At 51.2% G+C, this 23,922-nt stretch overlaps 10 protein-coding genes across 10 annotated transcripts; 5 read left to right on the top strand and 5 right to left on the bottom strand.

The window, feature by feature from the left end:
- Positions 1–721: 721 nt before the first annotated feature.
- Positions 722–2,632, top strand: GT037_005272 (mfs general substrate transporter; the record flags this gene model as incomplete). The annotated part of the gene is made up of 2 exons (XM_038930319.1): positions 722–1,352; positions 1,404–2,632. 2 exons carry the CDS (start codon positions 722–724, stop codon positions 2,630–2,632), a joined length of 1,860 nt encoding a protein of 619 aa, XP_038787269.1.
- A 782-nt stretch (positions 2,633–3,414) lies between these two features.
- On the top strand, positions 3,415–4,458 carry GT037_005271 (carbohydrate esterase family 4 protein; the record flags this gene model as incomplete). Its single annotated transcript, XM_038930318.1, has 2 exons — positions 3,415–3,552; positions 3,607–4,458. The coding sequence occupies 2 exons, from the start codon at positions 3,415–3,417 to the stop codon at positions 4,456–4,458; spliced, it is 990 nt and encodes a 329-aa protein (XP_038787268.1).
- A 100-nt stretch (positions 4,459–4,558) lies between these two features.
- GT037_005270 (fungal specific transcription factor domain-containing protein) lies at positions 4,559–7,203 on the bottom strand (the record flags this gene model as incomplete). The annotated part of the gene is made up of 5 exons (XM_038930317.1): positions 4,559–5,695; positions 5,744–6,067; positions 6,115–6,799; positions 6,854–6,954; positions 7,009–7,203. The coding sequence occupies 5 exons, from the start codon at positions 7,201–7,203 to the stop codon at positions 4,559–4,561; spliced, it is 2,442 nt and encodes an 813-aa protein (XP_038787267.1).
- Positions 7,204–7,764: 561 nt separating this feature from the next.
- Positions 7,765–13,363, top strand: GT037_005269 (amidase signature enzyme; the record flags this gene model as incomplete). The annotated part of the gene is made up of 10 exons (XM_038930316.1): positions 7,765–7,943; positions 7,994–8,198; positions 8,263–9,128; positions 9,185–9,673; positions 10,257–10,492; positions 10,540–11,438; positions 11,490–11,597; positions 11,776–12,350; positions 12,400–13,161; positions 13,210–13,363. Coding segments are annotated over 10 exons (4,473 nt in total), but the record flags the coding sequence as incomplete, so codon positions are not given.
- A 54-nt stretch (positions 13,364–13,417) lies between these two features.
- GT037_005268 (alpha beta-hydrolase) lies at positions 13,418–14,368 on the bottom strand (the record flags this gene model as incomplete). Its single annotated transcript, XM_038930315.1, has 1 exon — positions 13,418–14,368. One exon carries the CDS (start codon positions 14,366–14,368, stop codon positions 13,418–13,420), a length of 951 nt encoding a protein of 316 aa, XP_038787265.1.
- Positions 14,369–14,957: 589 nt separating this feature from the next.
- Positions 14,958–15,571, bottom strand: GT037_005267 (uncharacterized protein; the record flags this gene model as incomplete). Its single annotated transcript, XM_038930314.1, has 2 exons — positions 14,958–15,458; positions 15,518–15,571. The coding sequence occupies 2 exons, from the start codon at positions 15,569–15,571 to the stop codon at positions 14,958–14,960; spliced, it is 555 nt and encodes a 184-aa protein (XP_038787264.1).
- A 266-nt stretch (positions 15,572–15,837) lies between these two features.
- Positions 15,838–16,218, bottom strand: GT037_005266 (uncharacterized protein; the record flags this gene model as incomplete). Its single annotated transcript, XM_038930313.1, has 1 exon — positions 15,838–16,218. The coding sequence occupies one exon, from the start codon at positions 16,216–16,218 to the stop codon at positions 15,838–15,840; it is 381 nt and encodes a 126-aa protein (XP_038787263.1).
- Positions 16,219–17,726: 1,508 nt separating this feature from the next.
- On the top strand, positions 17,727–18,506 carry GT037_005265 (uncharacterized protein; the record flags this gene model as incomplete). Its single annotated transcript, XM_038930312.1, has 3 exons — positions 17,727–18,131; positions 18,172–18,182; positions 18,257–18,506. 3 exons carry the CDS (start codon positions 17,727–17,729, stop codon positions 18,504–18,506), a joined length of 666 nt encoding a protein of 221 aa, XP_038787262.1.
- Positions 18,507–18,793: 287 nt separating this feature from the next.
- GT037_005264 (anthranilate phosphoribosyltransferase) lies at positions 18,794–20,023 on the bottom strand (the record flags this gene model as incomplete). Its single annotated transcript, XM_038930311.1, has 1 exon — positions 18,794–20,023. One exon carries the CDS (start codon positions 20,021–20,023, stop codon positions 18,794–18,796), a length of 1,230 nt encoding a protein of 409 aa, XP_038787261.1.
- A 431-nt stretch (positions 20,024–20,454) lies between these two features.
- GT037_005263 (ccaat enhancer-binding protein zeta) lies at positions 20,455–23,180 on the top strand (the record flags this gene model as incomplete). Its single annotated transcript, XM_038930310.1, has 2 exons — positions 20,455–20,589; positions 20,643–23,180. 2 exons carry the CDS (start codon positions 20,455–20,457, stop codon positions 23,178–23,180), a joined length of 2,673 nt encoding a protein of 890 aa, XP_038787260.1.
- Positions 23,181–23,922: the final 742 nt, after the last annotated feature.

Here is a 23,922-nt window from a genome sequence, read left to right as displayed (position 1 = left end):
GGGTGAAAAAGTCGTGACATCTCCGCAGGCGATACTGATTTTGTTTGAAAGATAGGCAAGCTTGGATGATTCTGGCTGAAACCGAGTTTGCTCGCTATATCAATACTTCGTTGTTGTTTGGTACTTGTGTAGCTGTGGACCATCACACGTATTATGGACGTTAGCTAGGACCCAACGATGAATTGCTGTACTCGTTATCAGCAGCTCATAGCCCGCCTGACACACGACGTCTGTCAGGCTCACCCGTGATGCCGAGATTCGGCTGGACATTTGGAGTGCCATTCTCAGCATGCTGATCCGATATCCATGGGAATTGCAATCAACGAAGGATCAGGGGTTGGAGATGCGTCGGCTGAAAAAGTCCCGATAAGAGGTCGCTATGCTAAAACGACCCACTTGGCGCCCCTGCCTCCGCCGGCTGCTTTCATCCGCAATGCCACTTACGCCATCGAAGCGTGTCAGCATTTCTGCCACGCGCGTAGACAGCTGAGCTGTAACTGGCTACTCTCGCGATGTCTCTGAGGGGAAAATACGTACCAATCCTGCAGGTGTCAGTAGGCGTCATTGCGAGGCCCCGTCCCGCCCGGACAGCCTCCCGAAGCTCCACGTCCAGCTTCAACGCTAGCCACGATGTTTGGGACCGTTGATCTTGTGCCTAATATACCCGTCAAAAGATTCGCTATGGTTTTGAGGCTCATTGCGATCCCGGAAGAACACCACGATGAGAGACCAACAGGCCTCCGCTAATGAGACGGACTCGATGCAGCTCGACAAAGAAAACAACATATGCGTTGATCATACTCTTAGTAAGAAGCCATCCGGAGACGACGAGCCAGACGACCTGGGAACACATACGAAAAACTTTCACAGTCCACCCGCTTCGCCTACCATCCAACAAGCCGAGGATGACGACGATAGTGATGCAGCATCCATTGGCGGCCAAAGAAACACCATGACATCTACCCAACTCCGAATCGCCATTCCAGCTCTATCAGTCTGCCTCTTCGTCTCCTTTATCGACCAAACTAGCGTTTCAACAGCAACACCTGCAATCGCTGCGGATTTGAATACCGGAACAGCAACATCTTGGATCGGTACATCGTTTCTCATCGCATCGACGGCGTTCCAACTGATCAATGGCCGTCTATCGGACATCTTTGGCCGCAAGAATCTATTGCTGATTAGTCTTACGTTGATGGCCCTGGGAGACCTTGGATGTGGTTTCGCGCGAACAGCAGTCCAGCTGTTTGTCCTACGTGCCATTGCGGGTATCGGTGGCGGTGGCATTAACAGTCTTGTAATGATTATCGTCAGCGATATCACAACGTTGCAAAACCGGGGCAAATATCAGGGTGAGAAACCCAGTCTACGCATAATCACATGATACTAATACTTCTATCTAGGATGGCTGGGTGCAATCATCGCTTTGGGAAACGGCGCAGGTCCCTTCCTTGGAGGCGCCATCGTTGAAGGGGCGACTTGGAGGTGGGTATTTTGGATAATACCTATTATGAGTGTGCCAACTTCCATGGTTATCCTATTCTTCCTACCGTTAAAGCATCGATCTGGCGATCATCTCGAAAAGATCAAGAAGATTGATTACGGCGGCATGCTGCTGAACATTGCATCCACCCTGCTCCTGCTCATTCCACTATCAGGGGGCGGTGTAACCTACGCATGGGCCTCTCCATTTTTCATCGCTTGCACTGTTATTGGTGCAGTGTTAGGCGTACTGTTCGTGCTCTACGAGTGGAAACTTGTGGCTCTTCCAATCATGCCACTTCGACTGTACCGCGCACCGCACTGTTGGGCACTATATCTGCAGACATTCTTCATAGGTCTTGCGTACTTCGGCAACTTCTTCTACCTTCCAATCTACTTCCAGTCGGTTCTCAGGTATTCGTCCCTGGTTTCCGGTGCCTTGATCCTGCCGGTGGTTATCACGACCTCTTTCACGTCTATCGCATCAGGCCAGTACATGAACCGGGTCGGCAGCTATATGCACTGCATCCTGCTCGGCTTTGGTTTGTGGACTCTGGGCAATGGCCTCACACTATTGTTCGACCGAGATACGAGTCTTGCTGTGTTGATCGTTGTCCTCATCATAGAAGGTGCTGGTATTGGTCTAACGCTCCAGCCGACACTTGTGGGCATGTACGCCAATAGTCGCGCAGAGGATCGCGCAGTGACGACCGGCTTGCGTAACTTTATCCGCACTATTGGTGGTGCTTTTGGCTTGGTCATCTCCGGTGTCATCCTCTCAAATACGCTCAGTCGAGACTTATCGAACAGGTCTTTCGTGTCAGACGATCTGATGAGCCAATTGACATCCTCAACGTACGACCTTGACCAGTTTGGTCTTTCCCCAGACCAAAAGCAAGACGTGTTTGACACATATATGCTTGGTCTACACTACATCTTCATATTTTTCACCGTCTGCTCAGGTCTAAGCTTGTCTTTGACATTCTGGGTTGGTAACACTAGTCTGAAAGCACCCAAAAAGCTGGACGAGGAAGGAGCACAGCCGACAATACCGCCGGATGAGGCTCAACAAGAAATCATCCACGGCGAAGAAGTTGAGACAAAGCAAAGAATGTCTGATGAGAAATCGAGGATAGGAGACGCCGTGTAGCAAGGAACGTCTGCTCAAGTCGAATAGTGACATGACGAACTCATGAGATACATGGCCGAGACAGCGAATCATCAAAGTATTTTTGCAAACAATCAAAGGTTCTCCGTGACACCCAATTATCAGCATATCGTGACACCAAGTCCTCAGCATATCATAAAATCCCTCGATCATGTCCTTGTTCGGCACCGTCCATAACTCATCACAGTCAAATAAATGAAGCGATAGCGATTGCATTGGAGCATCCAGAGCGTGTGGGGTAGCGACATCGGAACATGGACGCGATTGTTCTCCGCTGTACCTCATTACTCATTGTTCACAATCAAAGTACCAGAAAGCTGTCTCCAGATCAACCTGGGCTTTACCCTGGGTATGCCGACATAGGTAGGTACTGTGCAGCCCCACAAAAGTCGGTCGTTATCGGCGACGTCGGATTGGCCTGTCCCCTCATCTCAGCGATCCCCCTCACGGCAATGTTCCACATGCGGTTCTTTCCAAGCCGATAACTACTCCATTCTTCTGATAACACTGCGGTGGGTCGCATTCGGCCGCAATATTGGGATCTCATCGTGAGGCACGGCAAGGCCTGGTATGTCGCCGATTACGTGAAGGCGTCACGGATGAGAATGGCCGATAGCTTGGTAGATGATGAGGAAAGGCTATCGCGAGATGCTCCGCTGATGGTACATATATGTTTGTGTCGCAAAGCCTGAGTATCGTCTACGTCAAATCTAGTACATCCCCTATTACCAGGTCTTACTTTCCAGTCTCCAAGTACTCTCATCATGCCTGAAGTTTATGCCGCACCACCTGACTATGCCTTCCCACGCGAATTCAAAGGTTACGGCGAGAAGGGACTTCAGGGGTTAAAATGGCCCAACAATGCCAAGGTTGCCGTATCTTTCGTCATTAACTATGAGGAGGTAAGTTGCCGTCTAGTCACCCTTTGCTCTAGAAATATTGTTGACATACCAAAGGGCGGCGAACGCTCTGTGATGAAAGGCGATGGAGTTTCCGAGATCAACCTTCGTGAATATCCAGCGCAACACAGAATAAACGAACGAGACTACAGCGGCGAATCAGAATTCGAATATGGTTCCCGTCGTGGATGGTGGCGTATCTTCAAGCTGTTCAACGATTACAAGATGAAGTTTACCCTCTACGCTGTCGGCTCAGCCGTAGAAGAACAACCAGAGGCTGTCATCCGAAGCGTGGAAGAAGGCCATGATATCGCTTCTCATGCTTACCGCTGGATAGACCATGCCAACCTCTCTGTGGAGGCTGAGAAACAGCACATCAGAGATGGTATCACGTCATTGAAAAAGCTTGCTGGCTACGCACCAAAGGGATGGTACTATGGTCGTCCATCACCACAGAGCAGAGCTCTGATTCCGCTCGTATATGAGGAGATGGGCGAAGAACTTCTATGGGCTAGCGACACATACGCCGATGATCTTCCTTACTGGACTGACCTGCCTCACGAGCGTGGTAGCGCAAACCCCAAAGGTTGTTTGATGGTTCCCTACAGCTACGACTGTAACGACTTCAAATTTCACTGCCAAGGAACTGGCTTCCGCAGCTCGGGAGCTTTCTACGAGCACTTGAAGAATGCTTTCGATGTGCTGTATGAGGAGGGCGAAGCGGGTGAGCCAAAGATGATGACTATCGGGTTACATTGCCGCATCATTGGCAGGCCAGGAAGGTTCAAGGCGCTTCAAGACTTTGTGAAGTACATCTCGGAAAAGGAAGGGGTTTGGGTTGCGACTCGGACTCAAATAGCAGAGTCTTTCAGAGAACAGTTTCCTTACAAGAAGGGCCAGCTCGCGTAGATAACCAATAAGGAATTGTTGAATGTTGAACCTGGATCATCTTCGGTACGTAAAAGGCCATTGTGAATGGTATAAATGAGGACGACGGTCATGAAGTTGCCTATCTATACTCTCCGAAGTTCCATTGACTACCATCCACAATATTGCGGCTGTCCATCTGCATTGCTGCGTCTTGGATTGGATCCACGCCATAAAATCCAGAACCATCGTAAGCATCCCAGCTCACCTCAGTCTGATTTTGACTCACACCATCGAATCGCATCGCTGCACTCGCTGCAGAGGTCGTATCATCGCTTACCATCTCGTTGAACATACGCCACCCTTGCCATCCGCCAGGTGCCTCTTCATCAACCTCCATAAAAGCCTCTTTCACAGCGTCCGTGACCATGTGCGACATGGTAGGTTTGTTGCTATACGTTGGAAGGTGTGACGCTTGTTCGCGACTCTCTCGTCGACTCCGCGGCGTTATACCAGGCTCTGCATCCACATCAAGCTGCAGCGGTCTCGAACCGTTACCGTGCATCGTCGTAGTAGGCGTCGAATTGACAATCGTCTTGAACAAGCTTCCGGATAACGCATCGAAGATGTCGCGATATTTGACGGCACCGGGCCATTTCTCGCCGAAGATAGTCAAGATCTGTGAGCAGGCCCGTGTTGCCTCTAGAACATCGTAGGAAAAGAGAGATCGATCCCGCCAGATGCAGTACACCAGTGTCAAGCCAGCTACGAAGCACGAATGGAGGGAGATCATGGTGTAGGTCAGTGTTCGGTTCTGACTCAATCGCTTGTATGCGTTACAAACACAAGCCGCTGAGCGCGCACATGTGATGAAGCGCATGTCTGATGTGTCGAGTGTAGGAAGAAAGACGGTGAAAAGGAACAGCATTGCTTTGTGGTACTGAACACCATAAAAGTCTCGTGCATCAAGATATGCGCTTTCCGGATCGTACATCCAGGTGATCTTGTTTTCCTTCTTCGGTGTCTGCGGATAGGTTCGCAGCCATTCGTCCAGATCGCTGCGAATGGCAGCCATCTTTCGGTCAAGTTTAGCCCGCCGTTCTGGTGTCCCGTTGAAGACATCTCTATCAACGCGAAATACTGCTTTATGAATGCGTGACTGGATCTGGTCGAGTTTGATGATGTGTATGAAAGGCTCGATATTTGACCACTGGGCTTTATCCGAGTCTGGAACTTCTGAATGTGTCAAAGTATAAAACTCAGGACTTGTACTGGGAAGCTTTTGAACACGTCAGTGAATACACCATAACTTGGTTTGGCAGCCTACCTCGACGTTAATGTCTCGATCAGCGATAGCAAAAGCCCTGCCAAGCACAATACTAGTCACCCTATCAAGGCAGTAGCACGCCCAGAAATTACGCCGCCGAATTTCTGCATCCCTTGCGTGCGCAGGGGAGTCCATCACCGTCTTCTTCCTGTGCAAACCCATCTCGATACACACGGATGTTGCAAATCGGATCTGAGACCAGGCGCCTGCACCATAAGGTGATCTCTGGCCATGTACTCCGAGCAAGATAAGGAATTGTACCGTCGCAAGGTTGTGCTGGTCTAAAATATAGTCCATTGGCTCGGTAGCTGCAACAAGATGATGCTGCGATCTGTGAGTTTCATAGCATAGTCTGCACTAGTAGGTCTTACCTCTGAGTCTATACCACAAGGCTTTCGCGTTAGAGACAGGAAGCGAGCAGTTATGGCATATATCAAATGAAACATGCTGCGTTCAATGATAGTCAGGGCGCCTCGAACAAATTGCTTTTCGAAAAGTCTTGTATAAACCACGCGATCTAGCAACGGCCAGCGCGTATGTATGCGTTCGAAGAAGACATCAAACAACATACGCGCCTGCTGTCGATCCGGAAAATCGGCGCCGGTCTCTTCGGAATGAGTAGATTCAGGAGGGGCAGGTGGTCTCGAGGTTCCCGTAGCCTGGCATGTTTGAGACGCGGGTTGAGTAACTGCTCTCTTGCCAGAACTTCGGAAGATGGAGGACTGGATAATGCGAGCAATGGTGGCACCGGAACTAGAGCCGACATAGTAAGGTTCTGAGGTTGTATCTGTGGTTCCAGATGCGCACAAAGACAGATAGGCAACGCCGTCAACGAGTGAGGTCCGATCCTCACCCTCGAGATCTTCGGAAAAACAGTCTTCTCGGGATTCGCGGCGCGATGCACTGGGCTGAGGCTGGAGAACCAGAGCGGGCTCTTCAACATTCATAGAAGACGTGTTCTGTAGACTTTCTGGGCCATTGTCGTAGTGATCCTCAGCATGATCGGGGAGGCGGGCCTCAAGAAAGGCGATTCGTTCTTCTAAAGCATTGATATAGCTGAGGAGTCAGAAGCAGATCGCAGGTACGTTGAAGACCACAGGATGAACCTACACAGACTTGCCGCCAGGGTACTGAGGACGAATGGTCCTCTCATACGCACAAGCTACGCCAGCTCGCTGACACGATCTGCAGACTGGACGTGCACCATCACACTACATCGTCTTTAGCCCATGCTCTCGCAGCAGGCAATGTGCGACGTGACGTACACGCTGCTTTCTTCGCTTGCACCTTTTGCAAGCCAAGGCGACGCGAGACTTCCTAGTTGCAGGAGGTGGAGGACTCGTGGCGTTTGGTTGAGCTTGAGCAGCGGAATTCGATACCAGTACTGGATCCGCTGCCGAACCTATCACCCCCTGGCTGGTAGAGGGGCTTACGGGGCTCTCTGGGTAGGACTGCAACATGACCTCGTTGTCGAGAGTATGGCAAGAAAGTGACAGCCCTGCAGCTTTCGGCTCGAATCCATACCGGTTGGATCCATATTTCTCCACGTGCGATAGTCCATTGAAGGAGTGGGATGTATGAGCCGACGTGTGTCTTATCGCGAATTGTCCCGAACAGGCTAAGATGACACATCACGTGGTCTTATCTCGGCTGCATTCATCCATAGGGTTGGGGTCTCCAAAGATTACAGAAGGACTACGCCGCAACAAGAAACATGTCGGAGTTGTACAGCGTCCTCCTATCTCTACCCCTGCTGTTGATCGCGTCGTAGGTGCTCCTGTAAGGCTTGGGGAGAACTGATGCGCGCATAGCAACATGGTCGGCTAAAAACTCGCCGAAAGAGGCTTCCCTAGAAGCCATACCTTTGGTCAATCAAGGTCCGATATGCCTGTGATACGTGAACGATCTGGAGTTGGCGTAGGGTCCGATCGACATATGAGAAACCATGGTCCGCCAACATGAAGGTGGTTTGGAAGGCTGTGAGCATCGAGTAGTCAATCACACCAGACCACTACAGCACTATGGGAAGAGTCCAGTTCCCGACCAAGGACCGGTTCGCAGCACCCTTCCGTTCCAAGGAAGCATTTATCGACTTCATCAAAGCCCCACAAGGCAATGACGGTCACGCCCCAATTGGCGACGAAAGATGGTCCAACAAAGATCTTGAGCCAACGCCAGTTGAACAGAGAACATGGACTTGGTGAGTACCATCGATCATGAATACTTTGAAGTGTCTTATGACAGATCAAGGTTTAATCTGCCGTTATACTGGTTCTCCAACCAATTCTCCCTTGTTGGCTGGAACACTGGCTCCGCTCTCGTAACCGTCGGCCTGACATGGCAACAATCCTTCGTATCGGCCTGCATTGGCTCTTTCCTTGCTGCGGTCGTAGTTATTCTCATGGCCCGACCAGGCGTGAAGTATCACATCGGATTTCCCGTCATCGCAAGATCAGTACGTAACGCTGTTGTACGAACTGCATGTGAGACATATGCTGACTTGGTACACCAATCTTTAGGTCATGGGAATGTACGGCTCTTACTTCTTCGTCTTCATCAGAGCCATGGTGTGCATCATCTGGTACGGCATTCAATCCTTCTACGCTGGGAACATCCTCTCGGTGATGCTCCGTTGCATCTTCGGTAGCTCATGGGAGAACTTTATGAACACTCTTTCTCCTACTGCGAGCGTCACCTCAAAGCAACTTTTGGCTTTTTTCATGGCTTGGCTAATGGAGTTTCCGTTCATGTGGGTCCATCCCAGGCACATCCACTACATCTTCACGGTGAAAGGGTTCATTATGCCAATTGCAGCTTTTGCAGTGTTCGGATGGTGCATGGCCAATGGAGGTGGACTGGGCGCAATGGACCTTGCTTCCAACGAAGGCGAGCTTGCTGCCTCGGTGACGCCTCTAGGATGGAGCATCATGGCCGGCATTAATACCATCTTCGGTTCCCTCTCGCCTATGTTAGTCAACCAACCCGATCTTGCTCGATACTGCAAAAAGCCTCGAGATGCTGGTATAACCCAGGGTATCAGTGTCTTCGTGGCCTCCATTGTCGTGTTCTTCTTGGGCATGGCCTCTACGACTTCTATGCAGGCAGCATATGGCGTTGCTTACTGGAATATTTGGGACCTCTTCGAGGCCATTCTCGACCACCATTTCGGCGCTGGTGCGCGTGCGGGTATTTTCTTCGCCGCTCTGGCGTTCTATCTCGGAGTCTTCGCGACGAACTTTGGGGCGAACTCCATTCCATTTGGAAGTGACATGACCGGTCTCTTCCCAAAATGGCTTACCATTCGTCGTGGCCAGGTGCTTTGCGCGATCCTCGGTGTAGTCGTGCAGCCGTGGCAGTTGATGAAGAATGCTTCAGCCTTCTTGAGGTAAGCTCCTAGTCAAGTCCCCCGAGGTCGCATTGATCATACTAACAGTCAACAAGTTTCCTGGGTTCCTATAACATCTTCATGGCACCTCTTTGCGGCGTCATCATCGTCGATTATTTCATCGCACGAAAGGGAAACATACATGTACCATCTTGCTACGATGGTAAAAAGACAGGCCTCTACTGGTTCTGGTCCGGTGTAAATTGGAACGGTGTGGTGGCATGGCTACTTGGTACTACTATGGGCATTCCAGGTCTCATCGGCCAGTACGAGCCGCAGATCATATCGGCAGCTGCACAAAATATGTACCGTATGGGCTGGCTGTTGACCTTCTTCACGGCAGCGACGATTTACTGGGTTCTTACTCTCTTAGTCAAACCTCGAGTATTCCCAGTCGGACGAGAGAGCACGCCGTTTGAACGGGAATGGCTAGCGAACGAGGGCCGCGAGGGCTTCTACGACGGAGACAGAGATGGTGGAGAGATTTATGCGGCTGCAACACCTCCTATGACTGACGGAGGAGACGACGTTGAGATTGGCGAGAAGTCACCGAAGGTTACCTTCTAAGTCCAGAGAAGCGAGAGATAGTGCAATAGAGCCGAAATCGTGTCCACGCATCTACATAACTGAACCATGATAATTTGAAACCGTATTTTCTTTGAAGCGATCGTGCTACTTCTTTGCAGCCTATACCAGAACGTGTGTAAGATTCTTTGACCGGCTATCAAGTCCAGAAGCCACTTCTTCCCGTGCTCCGCATTTTGATCACTCAAGTTCCGATCGGAACCGACGTTCCGAAAAGGTGGGATGCCGTTATCGGCTCTAACTGTGAGTACCTTGCCCTTGTAAGACAAGTACTAGGCTATCGCAATCAGCGGGCCTACACGGGACATGTGATAGCTGCCTGTTACGATGCGGGTCACTTGAGCCGATGGCATCTTTAACGCGTCGTTGCCTTCGGCGTCTAATGACACTACAACTTTACAACTCAAAGAGACCACGTCTTCAATCCTCTCATCATAATACCGCAGCAAAGCTCAATTGTCACCTACGTACATAGTAGCAGCAGCTATATAGATATAGTTGAATCGTCGAACTCTACGAGACCATGAGCTCCGATTTCTACAGACTCACAGCCAGCGAGATCTCGGCGAAGATCAAAGCAGGCGAAACTTCAGTCGAAGAATACGCAAAATCACTTCTTGCGCGCATTGAATCGCGCGATGAGGCCGTTCAAGCATGGGCGTACCTTGACCCCGAGTATGTTATCAAGCAGGCGAGAGCGCTTGACGCCATTCCAAGAGCTGAACGGGGACCGCTGCATGGCGTTGCCATCGCCGTAAAGGATGTCATCTACACCAAGGGTGAGCCACCGGGATTTCCGTTCAATCCGACTTGACTGATCTTCTAGATATGCCTACACAATTCAACTCACCCATATATGCCAACGACGCGCCACAAGTAGATGCCGGCTCCATAGCGATACTACGCAAGAACGGCGCACTCATCTTGGGCAAAACAACCACGACCGAGTTTGCTGCAACGACCACCGGCCCAAAAACACGGAATCCGCACGACCCGAAGCGTACTCCTGGTGGCTCTTCGTCCGGATCTGGAGCCGCAGTAGGCGATTTTCAAGCACCTATTGGTCTAGGTACGCAGACTGGTGGTAGCACCATTCGCCCTGGCTCATACAACGGCATCTACGCCCTCAAGCCCACATGGAACTCTATAACCCGCGAAGGCCAAAAGATCTACTCGCTAATTCTGGATACACTTGGTCTCTACGCCCGCAGCGTGGCTGATCTGGAACTCCTCGCCGACGCCTTTGCCATTCACGATGATGCTCCGCCTCCAACAGATTACACAGTGAAAGGTGCGAAGTTCGCCTTTCTCAAAACGATGGTCTGGCCAAACGTTGGTCCTGGCACCTCGGCCGCACTTGACAAAGCTGTCTCGCTCCTTCGTGCACACGGAGCTGAGGTCGAGGAGATTGAGTTCCCAGAGTATCTGAACGAGTTGCCAAATCGGCACGCGACAGTACTCAACTCTGACGGCCGAACTGCGTTTCTTCCAGAGTATACGGTCGCTAAGGACAAGATCTCGGAACAGCTCGTAGGCCATGTTGAGAACAGCGGAAAGATTTCGCGCAAAGCGCAACTTGAAGCCTTTGACGAGATCGCGGCAGCAAGGCCGATCGTGGACGATATACTTGGCAGATACGATGCCGTACTTACACCGAGTGTGCCAGACGAGGCGCCGTTGGGGATTGAGAAGACAGGAAGTGCGGCTTTTTGTTTGATCTGGACAGTAGGTTATGCCGTAAACTAGCGGGATGAAACTTGACTAATACGCGTAAAGGCACTGCATACACCAGTAGTAAACGTTCCAGGGTTCAAGGGCGAGAATGGAATGCCAATCGGCATATCGCTCGTTGCGCCTCGCTACCATGACAGACGATTGCTCGCTGTAAGCAAAAAGGTGGGTGAGATGTTCGAAGCTGAGGGTGGATGGAAACGTTCGGTATAGGTTTATTGTAGATATGCATCAACAGATTAGATATGGATCTGTTGTGTGTTTGCGTAGGAAGCTGGACAGGAAATGTAGAGGTAGATTACATAATGCGGCGGTCGGTGGTTGACCGCAGACATTCGCCGACAGCCTTAGAGCTTCGCGTGTCCCGACGACATCATCATCATCATCATCGCTTGCATCCAATCTCACAATCATGGCGCCGCGCACACGGCTGGCAGCCACTACGGCTTCCGGGCTACTGCGAAGCTCAAGGCGGCTCGCAATGCCAAGAAAATGTCCACTTGCTACTGTTCTGACGGCGTCGTCGGTCCGCAGCTTCTCGCAGCTCAACTCGCACTCGGCCACAGATCCGACCAACGTCTTCGCTTCTTTCGGCAGCTCCAGCTCCAACTCCAAGTCCGGGCTCCCCTCTTATTTCTCGTCAAGCAAGCGTCTGCCGACAAACACGGTGATCCGCTTCGTGCCACAGCAAACAGCATGGATTGTAGAGCGCATGGGAAAGTTCAACCGCATACTGGAGCCGGGTCTTGCCGTCCTGATACCCTTCATTGACAGGATCGCCTACGTCCGGAGTCTGAAGGAGAATGCCATCGAGATTCCCAGCCAGAGTGCCATCACAGCGGACAATGTCACGTTGGAGCTGGATGGTGTGCTTTACACCAGGGTCTTTGACGCATACAAGGCCAGGTAAGCATACCACACTACAAGAGCCGATAGCGGGTCTGACAACTCGCAGTTACGGTGTAGAAGACGCCGAGTACGCCATCTCCCAACTGGCGCAAACCACGATGCGCTCCGAGATTGGTCAGCTCTCCCTCGACCACGTCCTCAAAGAACGCGCCAACCTGAACGCCAACATCACGGCCGCCATCAACGAGGCAGCACAGGACTGGGGCGTCACTTGTCTCCGATACGAGATCCGTGACATCCACGCACCCGAGCCCGTCGTCGAAGCCATGCACCGCCAAGTAACTGCCGAACGTTCAAAGCGAGCCGAGATCCTCGAATCAGAAGGTCAGAGACAGTCTGCTATCAATATCGCCGAGGGAAAGAAACAGTCAGTCATCCTGGCCTCTGAGGCCTTGAGGGCTGAGCAGATCAACATGGCAAACGGAGAGGCTGAGGCTATCTTGTTGAAGGCTACTGCTACTGCCAATGGCATTGACGCAGTTGCTCGCTCCATCTCTCAAGGCGGGGGCGCAGCACAGAACGCCATCTCGCTTTCCGTCGCTGAGAAGTACGTGGATGCATTCGGCAACCTGGCTAAGGAGGGCACAAGCATTGTTGTTCCGGGCAATGTTGGCGATATGAGTGGCATGATCGCTAGCGCCATGGCAGTATACGGCAACGTCAATGCTTCCCAAGCAAAGGCGCAAGCGTCCAAGATGGTCGAGGGCGGCAACAACAAGCAAATCCAAGAGCTCCAGAGCAAGTTGAACGATGCTGAGAGTGGATCGAACCAGATGCACAACGAGATCAACAGGGTCATGGACGAGAGGTTGAACAAGCGGTAGCCAGTACCCTTGGATGAGCGATGACGGGGCAGGAACGGGATACGACTGTACATTATACCACGCTGTATAACTAGCAGCGAACCAGCAAGCGATTGCATTGGGGTTACGGTTATTGGATATGGGCATGACCCAAAAACAAGCATCATTCGCGGAGTCTTCTCTCTTCCACTTTGGAACTCCACTTCTCGTATGTGTATAGATGATAGCGAAGACAACGACACTTCACTTCCAATTCGAATTCTAAATCAACCGCTCCACAGCTTCAGCAGCCAGAATCGCGATTTGCTTTCCGTCTTCCCAGATCCAATCATGGCCGCCCTTGAGATCCCGCACATTGACCACTCTTCTTCCTTCAGCCTTGACTTCGTCTTCATCATCCCCAACTTCCATAACAATATTGAACCCTTCCCTATCCAGCGCAACACACATGACATCTCTTTGGGCTCTCTCCACCAGCTCGTCTTCGTAGCTATGGCATAGCACCAACAGCTTGCCTTCCGGCCACTGTTGTGCATTATACTTGCCCGAAACAGGTGACACTGCCTGCCACTCCGCTTGATCCTCACCAAAAGCCCCGATGATGAAGTTCTTGTATATTTCCGAAATGTACTCTGGAGTTGTAGGCGGAAGATGATTCCGAATGAGTAGCGGTAGGTTGTAGATGCCTGATATCAAAATCAAGGCTTCTGGTTGCGGGCAAGGAATAAGTTCAGCCGTAAGACCGACATGAGAGATGAGTTGGCAGAGCAGTGTAGCGCCGCAGGAATGTCCTATTCCTATCCATCTCTTCATCCCGTATTCGCGCTGTAGATGTCGTATTCCGTGCGCGACGTCGCGAACATGTTGCGGGTGTCTAGCAGATCGCCCGGGATCGCCAGGTGTACTTGGCTGTGTCGCGTGGTCGGGGTAAGGAGAAAGTCTATAATTCAGGCTTGCGATACCTGCGATGTTGTCCAGCGTTGCCGAGTGCGAAGCGACAAGATGTTTGATAGTAGGCTCAAAGCTTTGCGATTCTATGAGAGGGTCACGCCATGCGCCGCCGTGGATGTAGACTAGCCATATCGTGTTATTGGCATTTTTGGGCGTCTCCTCGAGGGGGCGGGGAAGCCAGATGTCGAGGGTCTGGAGGCGACTTGGGGGATCGCTGTAGGGGATGGAAGGGATGTGTCTGGGGAAAGTGGTGGCTGTCATGTTTCAATCAGATTGGGTAAGGTAATGTTTGGTGGGGTGTTTGGCAAATGCTAAGCAGTGAGGTTTGCCGACCTCGGCATGGATGTCGGTCATGTCTAAAGTTGATGTGGAACATTTATACTTCTGGATGTGCGAAGAAACTTATTGACGGCAGCTTCTTTCGTTCACAGCAAAGAACCAAGTCACGAGGGCTCAACTGTATCGGAACGGAACATACCCGACGGTCGGTTGATCCGTCCGATGCTGATATGTTTGAGCATCGCAAGGGTTAGATGCCGATTTCCATTCCAATAGATGCATCACAAGCAAGAACGACTGAACAATCGTTTTGTATCCAAATGTTTGATATATTTTCCCAACATCATGTACAAAAAGGTACTACTAACATGGCCGATGTTTTCATCAATGCCATGACTAAACTTAACAGACATTATTCCCGTCAAAGACACATGCCAGTGCCGACGCCGCAGTATTGCAATGCAGATCTGTTACGCAATGCTAATGCAAGACCCAAGGTATCTCAAGGACCGCTATCCTCATAAAAATAAAACGTCGAAGCTAAAATGAACAAACAATGCGATCAATGAGTTTACAAGAACGCAGCCATGAAGGCACCGAAACCGACGAGGCTACCAGCGGCAGCCTTGACGTTGACGGCAGCACCAGTAGCGTCAGCACCAGCACCGGAGCCAGTAGCAGTACCAGAGGCGTCAGAGCCAGTGGCATCAGCACCGCTGCGAGATGCGCCGGAGCCAGTAGCGTCGGCGTCAGAGTTGGTAGGCGAGGCAACGAGAGCGACGGTAGTGCTGTTGTTGGCGCTGACGGTGACAGTGCGGGTGGAGTTGACCATGGAGCCAGTGCCGGTTCCAGCAAGAGTGAGGGTGTGGACACCAGGGCCAACGGCAGGGATGTCAGCAGGTACTGGCTGAGTGGTGACAGCAGCGGGCTGGCTGGTGACAGCGTCAGGCTGAGTAGCGATGGAAGTGTCAGCCGCGGGCATGCCAGTTACGACACCGAGAGAGTTGGTCTGGGTGAGGTAGGTGGTCTGGGGGGCCGGGTCGATGGAGGATGAGGGAGCGGAGGATGAGTCCTGGATGAATGTTAGCGGTCCATTCGGGATAGTATGCGAATTGATGACTGAGAACGTACCTGGGCCGATGCAACGGCGAAAGCAACAGCGGAGACAAAGATGGAGGCGCGCATGTTGACGATTGTGTTGTGGTTGTTTTGAACGATTGAACTCTGTAGCGATAGTCTTTGACGGAAAGGATGTCAAGTAGTGATTGAGACGATGCGAGTAGTGATTGAGTGATGCGAGATGAGAAGCAAACTTCAAGCTTCGTGAGAGACGCGTCCTCCTTTTATTGCCTCTGCTCTATTTCACCCGCACCCAAGAGCAAGCATCGGAGCTAACCCTGGCCCTGGAACGCCACTTTGACCCGGCAACCAGCCCTAACGCGAGCCCCATACTATCCCTGAACAGGCGGACTGTCTTCCAGACAAGCGTCTAGCGGCCTCCACAACCAATAATAGCATTCTCCATGGCGAGGATGTTTCGTGTTCGTGATCGAGGCGGAGATTTTTTCTATTGAATAGACTTCTCCTTCCAGGCGTCCAGACGGCGATCCATAATCATCGACCTTCACATGGGTAGCCTGGATGACTGTCGTCGTTGTAAGAGTCGAGATGGAAGCTTGTGTGTCGTTGCGCCGACCCAGGTGAGCCTCAGGCGCTTCCTGCTGTGCCTCTCCCCAGCCATGCTTCCTGCCCCGGGTTTCGAAACCAATTCGCATCCTGCAACCCGTATGGTGCCACCAAACAAACCATGTTCCTATAGGAACAGTGCACATCTTGTCGTCATTTCCCCATCCAATCGCCTGTTTACCCTAGCACATCCTCCACTTTCTCTCGTTTTTTTTGCGCCCATGCACTTCATGCACCGGTCAAACGTCAAACGGCTACCCACCACCCACCTGTTGCTTTCCCAACCATTTTCCCAACCACATGTGCGCCAGCCTTGGGCTATGCTGACACATAATCGATACCGAGCCGCAAAACGCTAATCCCCAGACACGCGCTATAGCTTAGCATGCCGCAGATGCAGAATCTTCGCGTTGTTGATGGCAAGACTAATTACGCGTCCAATGAAGTTAGCCTACTAAAATTAGTTGTCTTGTCGGCGTGACCTCGTGTCGAGAAGATTCGTCGTGCTGTCATCCCGGTGGCCGTGCGTCTTCGTAAAGTGTGGGCTGAGCAGGGGGCCTGGAACGGAAAACGGGCCCGGAGTCAGTCTGGGCTAAGTCTGGTGGGAAGCGAAATGGTGATGTGATGCGAGCGGGATGCTGCGATCGAGATGTCGGGATATCCGTTGAGTAACGTTGATCTTTCTGGCGCAGGTTCAATTGACATGCGCATAGGGGTCGCGATTCCGAGGTTCAACAGATGGTGCGCTTGCTGCATGCAGCGCGCCAAGGAAGTGACAGGCAAGACTGCGAGACACCTTTTCTCAACCTTGCCAGGCCGCCAACACTCTCACAACATTCTCGTGAAGATGCAACGCCCTACAGGGCGCAGTCCTCAGCGCACCACCTATTTTCAACTCCCCGCAGGATCAGCGATTGATCATATGTGGGCACAGTGGCGCCGGCGCGATCACGTTAGAAGGGGCTTTGTGTGTGGGTCTAGCTTACCACACGTCTAACATCCAAGATGAAATGCGACACAAGAGGCGGGCAGGCAGCGATGGTTTCGACCTATTAAGCCACAATCTGTGACATGTCTTTCAGAAAGCTTACATGTTCCTCTGAAATGTCGACAAATCCGCGAAGATTATCTATCTGACGGCTAAGCGTGAGAACCTCTCAACAACATCTCTGACGATTCGACATACCTCGCCAATACCGTCTTGCACCATCGTCAACAGATTCTACGAGTGCGACGGACCCGTTCTACCTTAACACGCCAGGATACAAATCTCATTATCTGATTCACAACGCACTGTTGAAAGGCACAGTGAATCGTATCTCGAGAATCAGCAGTGAAGTATAGCACTGCCATGGCGAATAACGTGAGGGCACATAGACCATATGTAACTTTCTTGCCTGCACTCGCCGTAAGCCATTATCCATGGGTAACCTTCAAGTTCTCCATAGTTTCTTTCTCAACGCTTTCCAGATCTCACCTTGCACACTCTCACCCATGTTTTGTTGCAAAACTAGCGCTTTATCTCAATTTCAATCACATCCCTATCAGTGATGACACAAACAAGTAAGACGAAGGGACGCATGACCTACATATGAACGCACTTCCAGAGCTACCGAAACAGTTATTGGCCACATCAATTCCAGCAGTGCACTCGATGCCATTCACGGGCACACTTCCAAAATTACAGTCTGATATTATCTCTAGTCTCTCAGCCGATTTGCGTCCTATAGTCTACTCAGACCTCAACGTCCCCGTTGGAGGCCATGTTTGGATTGGCTGCCGCAGCGACTCTACCCGTGCTGATACCTCCCACGTCATCTTCTTCGCCGATGCCAAGTGGCCCATGAGGGTGCACACGCCTTTTGAAGAATTCCAGGTGCGACGGAAGATTAATAATTTGCTCTCATACCGAGGCTTCCGGGAAATACTTGCCGAGCTGGATAACGGAGATATCATCGATTGTAACAGCCGCGTTTTTATTGAGCGAAACTTGCTACGCATCAATAAAGCTATAAGAACGGAGCTCATGGACCTGGTGTTCGGACGTAACGAAGTCGAAGTGAGTTTTCTGATGCATGATGAACCTAATCGCATCCTAGAGTTATACAGGGTAAGTCATGTTCGTACCATAAACCACGTTCATCGCCTCCCTTCTGTACTGGCACATATAACGATTACTATCAGGAGCTCCGAACGCGAGATGAAGAATGGCTGCCAGTCTCTTAAGTTCATCGCGGTGAACTTTGCCAACCTGCGCCGTCTGATGTATCACATACAGTCGACGTCGTTATATCTGATCCCCACCGAAGAAGCCATCGCCCTAGTAGACGCGTTTAGAGCTATTGCAGTGCCCGCGAAGAAGCTTCAGATGCTACATTTTGCATGGAATGAAGAAGAGTTGACCACTGCCAGAGTTCTGAATAACAAGAGATGATTCTAGATGAGCCAAAGTGGGATGCAATCGTGCTGGAAGTCCAGCAGCTTCTGGATGGACTGAAGAAAAAAGCAGAATTTGGGTTTGGGTCTGATGGGCGGAGACGGAAGCACGAATAGCTGAAATACGAAGATAGCGGTGTGGGAGTAAGGGATAGGACGAGAGACAGGTTTTCGTGGGTTCGAAGTTCGAAGCGTCAGTTGATCATCTTTGACAAACGGTGGGATCCTTTCATGATAGCGTCTGTGGATTCGAGTAGTCTAATCAGAGTGTTTCGTAGACGTAACTTATGCAACGCTGTTTGTGACTTCGACAAACTTTTGCCACTCGCTGTATGCGGCTCCACTCGAGATCGCCCATTTGGCTCTCCTGACACCTTCTTTCCAGCGTCCACCTCCTGGGCCAACCTCTTTGATGACATTTCCATCGTCACCCTCTCCCATATTGCTCGTGTCCGCGTCACAGATACCACTGACGACGAACAATGCCGCAGTGTTAATGTAAACGAAATGCAAGATTGGATCATCTGGCGGAACCTCGCCCATCAGAATCTTCATAAGGATTTGCGCATTCTGTTCGGGTGACTGCCCAGGGCTGACTTCACTAAGAGGGTGCTCGGGAAGCCCAAAGTCCGCTGGTGTAACAGTGAAGTAGTTGATGTTAGCCTCGCCTGTAGAAGCATCCTCGACTATTCGCCAGCAATGCGTTGGTCCAGCGCACGAGAGTTCGTCTAATTCCTCGTCACCGCAGATGATCATGCCCTTCTTGCAACCAGACTGCTTCAGCGACTCGGCGAAATCCGGTCCAATCTCTTTCCTTGCTACACCTAGAACGCGCGCTTCAATCAAATCATGTAGCGGGTTCGCCAAAGGTCCGAGAAGGTTGAAGATAGTGCGCCAGCCCAGTTGCCTTCGGATGGAAGCAGCGTGTCTAGCTCCCGGATGGAAAATAGGGGCAAACAGGAAAGCATAGTTTGTCTTTGAGTAAATTTCGTGGATGGTATTGGGTGCGATGGCGGTGATGACCGGTGGCTTCGGAGGTGCGCAGGACAGAAGGTCTGCTGAGCCAGAACGTGATGTTGATGCTTTGTTTCCGTGCTTTGCGATCATAAGAAGAGCGCTGGCGAGGATGGACGATGTGGTACTGATGTTGAAAGTGTTATGGGAATCACCTCCTGTGCCAACTATGTCGCACAAGCCTCCATGGTAGCCGCCCTCTTTCCTTCCTCGTTGGTTGATGAGTTCTTGGAGACCTTTGACATCAATGCCAGTGGCATAATCCCGCATCGCCTTGGAGCATTTGGCTAATACTTCAGCTTGTCTGTCTTGGTCTGTGAAATGGAGACATGTCAACAAGGCTCCTGTTTGGACTTCGGATAGGCTGTTTGTGAAGATCAAGGCGAGGGCTGCTGCTATCTCGTCGGCTGTTGGTTTGGTTGTGGGTGACTCATGCCAGAGTCGTTTGAGAAGGGGTGTGATGGATATTTTCTTATCCTCATCGCCAGCTTGGGTAGCCATGATGTAGACTGGCAGTCGTGGTCCTTGCGCCCTTGTCCTACTCCAGCATATGCGAGCTGGCGGGGTAGTTGGCGGGGTGTGTGTGTGTTGGTAGTGACAATGTATGCCAATTGGTAGTCTTGGTATGACGAAGTTAGGACCGAAAGGACGCGTTCTTCAGAAGACCCTGAACTAAAGCGACCAGTTGAGTCACAGTATGGCCGCACGGAGGTGCTTTCAAAGTCGGCCCCTAGGTCACAATATGCACCACGATGAGGGCTCCACCACGCTAGCCCACAAGCCGTTAGCCACACAAAACGCCGATGCCAAGGCTCTCAAAATCTCGACTCAGTGCTCTGGCAGGCGTGGAATCTTTCCAAGGTCGTGACGGGTCAGAGTTTCTTCTCTGACGGACCTTGTAGCTCCACCTTTCGCGACACCAACCAAATCAAATGGGGAAGAAGCGAACCCATGCTGAGACCAAAGATGGCTTTACGAAGCCTTCTCCGGATAAGAGTCGGATGAGCGCGAAGAACGGCACCAACCAGCGCAAGGATGGCGAGAGCAAAAAATCGCGGTCGCAGCTGGTGCGCACCATCAGGGCAAATATTTGATGCATAACGATGCTAATCTGCAGTAGCTTCTCAAGCCGCAGCCAGAATGGCATACGATAGAACTGCCACAGCTTCCGACTGTCGACAATCCCACGATCCCGCCCCGTTACATCATCGACGCCATCCACGAATATGCCATCCAACTCCTCGACACAGAGGCCAAGGAGTATGCATCATCGCACTTGGCCAAGGACTCGTCACACAAATTTATGGCCACCGTCATGGACTCTGGTACCATGGAGGATAAGGTGTCTGCACTGACCTTGTTGGTTCAAGAGTCGCCGCTGCACACGCAAAAGGCTTTTGGGCAGCTCATGGGTCTTTCGCAAAAGAAGAGCAGAAATGCTGCCATGCAGGCTTTGGCTGCGCTGAAGGATCTGCTGGGTCAGGGCGTTCTGCTGCCTCCGGACCGAAAGTTGAAGGCTTTTGCACGACAGCCAGGCTTGACCGCTGCGCTGCAAGGAAAGAACGTGCAGTGGAAGGCGGGCGATAAGCTGCCAGGCGCTCTCCAGAAAACCCATCTGATTGTGTGGGCATACGAGGATTGGCTAAAGAAACAATACTTTGAGCTGCTGAAGATCCTCGAGACATGGTCCAATGACGAAGTCGAGTACTCGCGCAACCGTGCTGTAACCTACGTCTGGGAGTTGCTGAAGGAGAAGCCGGAACAGGAAGAAAACCTTTTGCGACTGCTCATCAACAAGCTTGGAGACAAGGAAAAGAAAGTCGCATCGAGGGCATCCTACCTGCTGCTTCAGCTCCAGAACACACACCCGCTCATGAAGAACGTCATCATTAGCTCCATCGAGTCCGACCTTATTTTCCGACCGAATCAGAACGGCATAGCCAAGTACTACGCCATCATCACTCTCAACCAAACTGTTCTCAGCTTGAAGGAGCCTGAAGTCGCCAATAAGCTTTTGGAGATATACTTTAGCGTTTTCCTCGGTCTGCTGAAGAAGCAGAGAGAGCATGAGAAGGAGGAGAAGAGGATAAACAAGTACGGACACGTTCAAGGAGGTGGCGGTCAGCCTGGAAAGATGGCGAAGCAGAAGGCTGAAAAAGCGGCTACCATGGCCTTTAAGGTTGAGGACGAGTCGCGAGAGAAACTGATATCCGCCGTCTTGACGGGTGTTAACCGTGCCTTCCCATTTGCCAAAACCGACGACGCCAAGTTCGAAGAACAGCTGAACATGATCTTCGAAGTGACACATTCTTCCAACTTCAACACCAGCATCCAGGCCATGACGCTCATTCAGCAAATCTCCGCGACGAAGCATTACTCCGCGGATCGCTTCTATCGAACTCTTTACGAATCTCTACTGGACCCACGACTTATGACAACTTCGAAGCATATCATGTTCCTGAACTTGTTGTACCGCTCGCTCAAGGCCGATACTAGCATCAAGCGTGTCAAGGCTTTCGTCAAGCGTTTACTGCAGATCATCCATATGCACGAGCCACCTTTCATCTGCGGTGTCTTGTACCTCGTCAACGAACTGATAGTTACCTTCCCTACCATCAAGTCCATGTTGTCGACTCCAGAAGACCATGCTGACGACAGCGGCGACGAGCACTACGAGGATGTCGACGAGGACAAGGAGCCAACGACTAAGAAGGAAGAAGAGAAGCCTGAACAAGCTACCTATGACTCCAGGAAACGAGACCCGGAACATGCGCATGCTGACCTGTCTTGTCTGTGGGAGCTACTACCGCTTCAAGCACACTACCACCCCTCTGTCCACGTCCTGGCCTCCAAGATTGTCAATCAGGAACCCATCAAGGAGAAGCCTGACCCGACCATCTACACTCTTATGAACTTCCTTGATAAGTTCTCTTTCCGCAACGCAAAGACCAAGGCTCAAGGTGTCCATGGCTCCTCGATCATGCAGCCTATGTCTGGAACTTCCAAGGCCGCATCTTACCTCATCACCGACCGCGATGGCGACCGCACGCACGACCCACTCAACTCCGAGCAGTTCTGGCGACGCAAGGTCGACGATGTCCGTGTCGATGAAGTCTTCTTCCACACATACTTCGAGAAGGCCGGCAAAGCCAAGCAAGCTGACAAGAAGACGAAGAAGAAAGACCGCAGGAAGGACGACAGTGAAGAGGACAGTGGTGATGAGGATGAGATCTGGCAGGCGCTTGTCAAGAGTCGTCCAGACGTTGAAGGTGACGGAGGTGATGATGATGATCTCAGCGATTTCGATATGGACGACATGATGAGCGACGATGAGGCTGGAGGCATGGACGGCGGTGTCGAACTCAACCTAGGCAGTGACGATGGGGAGGATGCCGATGCCGATGAAGAGGACGAGGCTGTTGGTGGCCATCACCAGGCAGACGACGACGATGACTTTGAAAACTTCGACCTCGACGATGAAGATGCATTCATGGACAGCGATGCCGATGTTCCAGTCGAACTTAACCTAGAAGGCGATGGCGATGGCGATGAGGACAAGGAGGGCAGCAAGAAGAAGAAGAGGAAGCTCAAGAACCTGCCCACTTTCGCTTCTATGGAGGACTACGCGAAACTTATCGGCGATGACGATAGCGAGTAGCTGGTTCCTTCTTTAGTTGCAGAGAAAACCAGGTGCCAGGAGTGAGTCTTGTATGCCATTCTTGACACGGTTCGTACAGTGGCGTTATTCGCTTGTCCATAGCTTGAGTTTTACTGTAGATATCCCATACCCTTGTAATGGACAATTCCGATAGACCAAGGCGGTTAGTTTCATTCATTGTTGTTGCTAAGTCTTTGCAAATGCTCGAAGTTGAAAAATCTGATCCGCATCTACCCTTTGTCCGATCTACATTCCGCAAGTGGCAGATTCTCCTTATGGCTGCTGACATAGCCAATTCTCAGACTGTATCGCTTGTAGACATGGTGGTTGCTCTGCGTATACTTTCTTGACTCAAACTTGCAGTCTGTCTCCAGCGCCAGTCCATGTTTGAGTACTTTCATCCAGACAGCATCATGTCACGCCCCTCTTCTTTGCAGTTCGCTTTCTGTCTCGTAGAATAGATGCGCGTCCTGTTCAGCTCGAATCACCAAGAACACACTACTGATCTACTCAATCTGGTCCATAGGCCGTCTCAGGTTATATTATATGCATCAAGTTGAAATGGTAGTGATCGCACAACAGCGCGAAAGAAGAAAAGAGCAGCAGTCATACCAGATATGGTAACTACGTATTGGATGCGTGGGGTAATGCATCTGGGCCGTGGTGAATAGTTCATAACAATCCGGCTATATTGATTATTCTTCTACTATCATTCGCGTGCAGCGAGAGAGAAATTGAGGAG

This window comes from Alternaria burnsii (assembly GCF_013036055.1).
Source record: "Alternaria burnsii strain CBS107.38 chromosome Unknown 740, whole genome shotgun sequence".
Lineage (NCBI taxonomy): Eukaryota > Fungi > Ascomycota > Dothideomycetes > Pleosporales > Pleosporaceae > Alternaria > Alternaria burnsii.
This window is presented reverse-complemented; position numbering and strand designations above follow the sequence as displayed.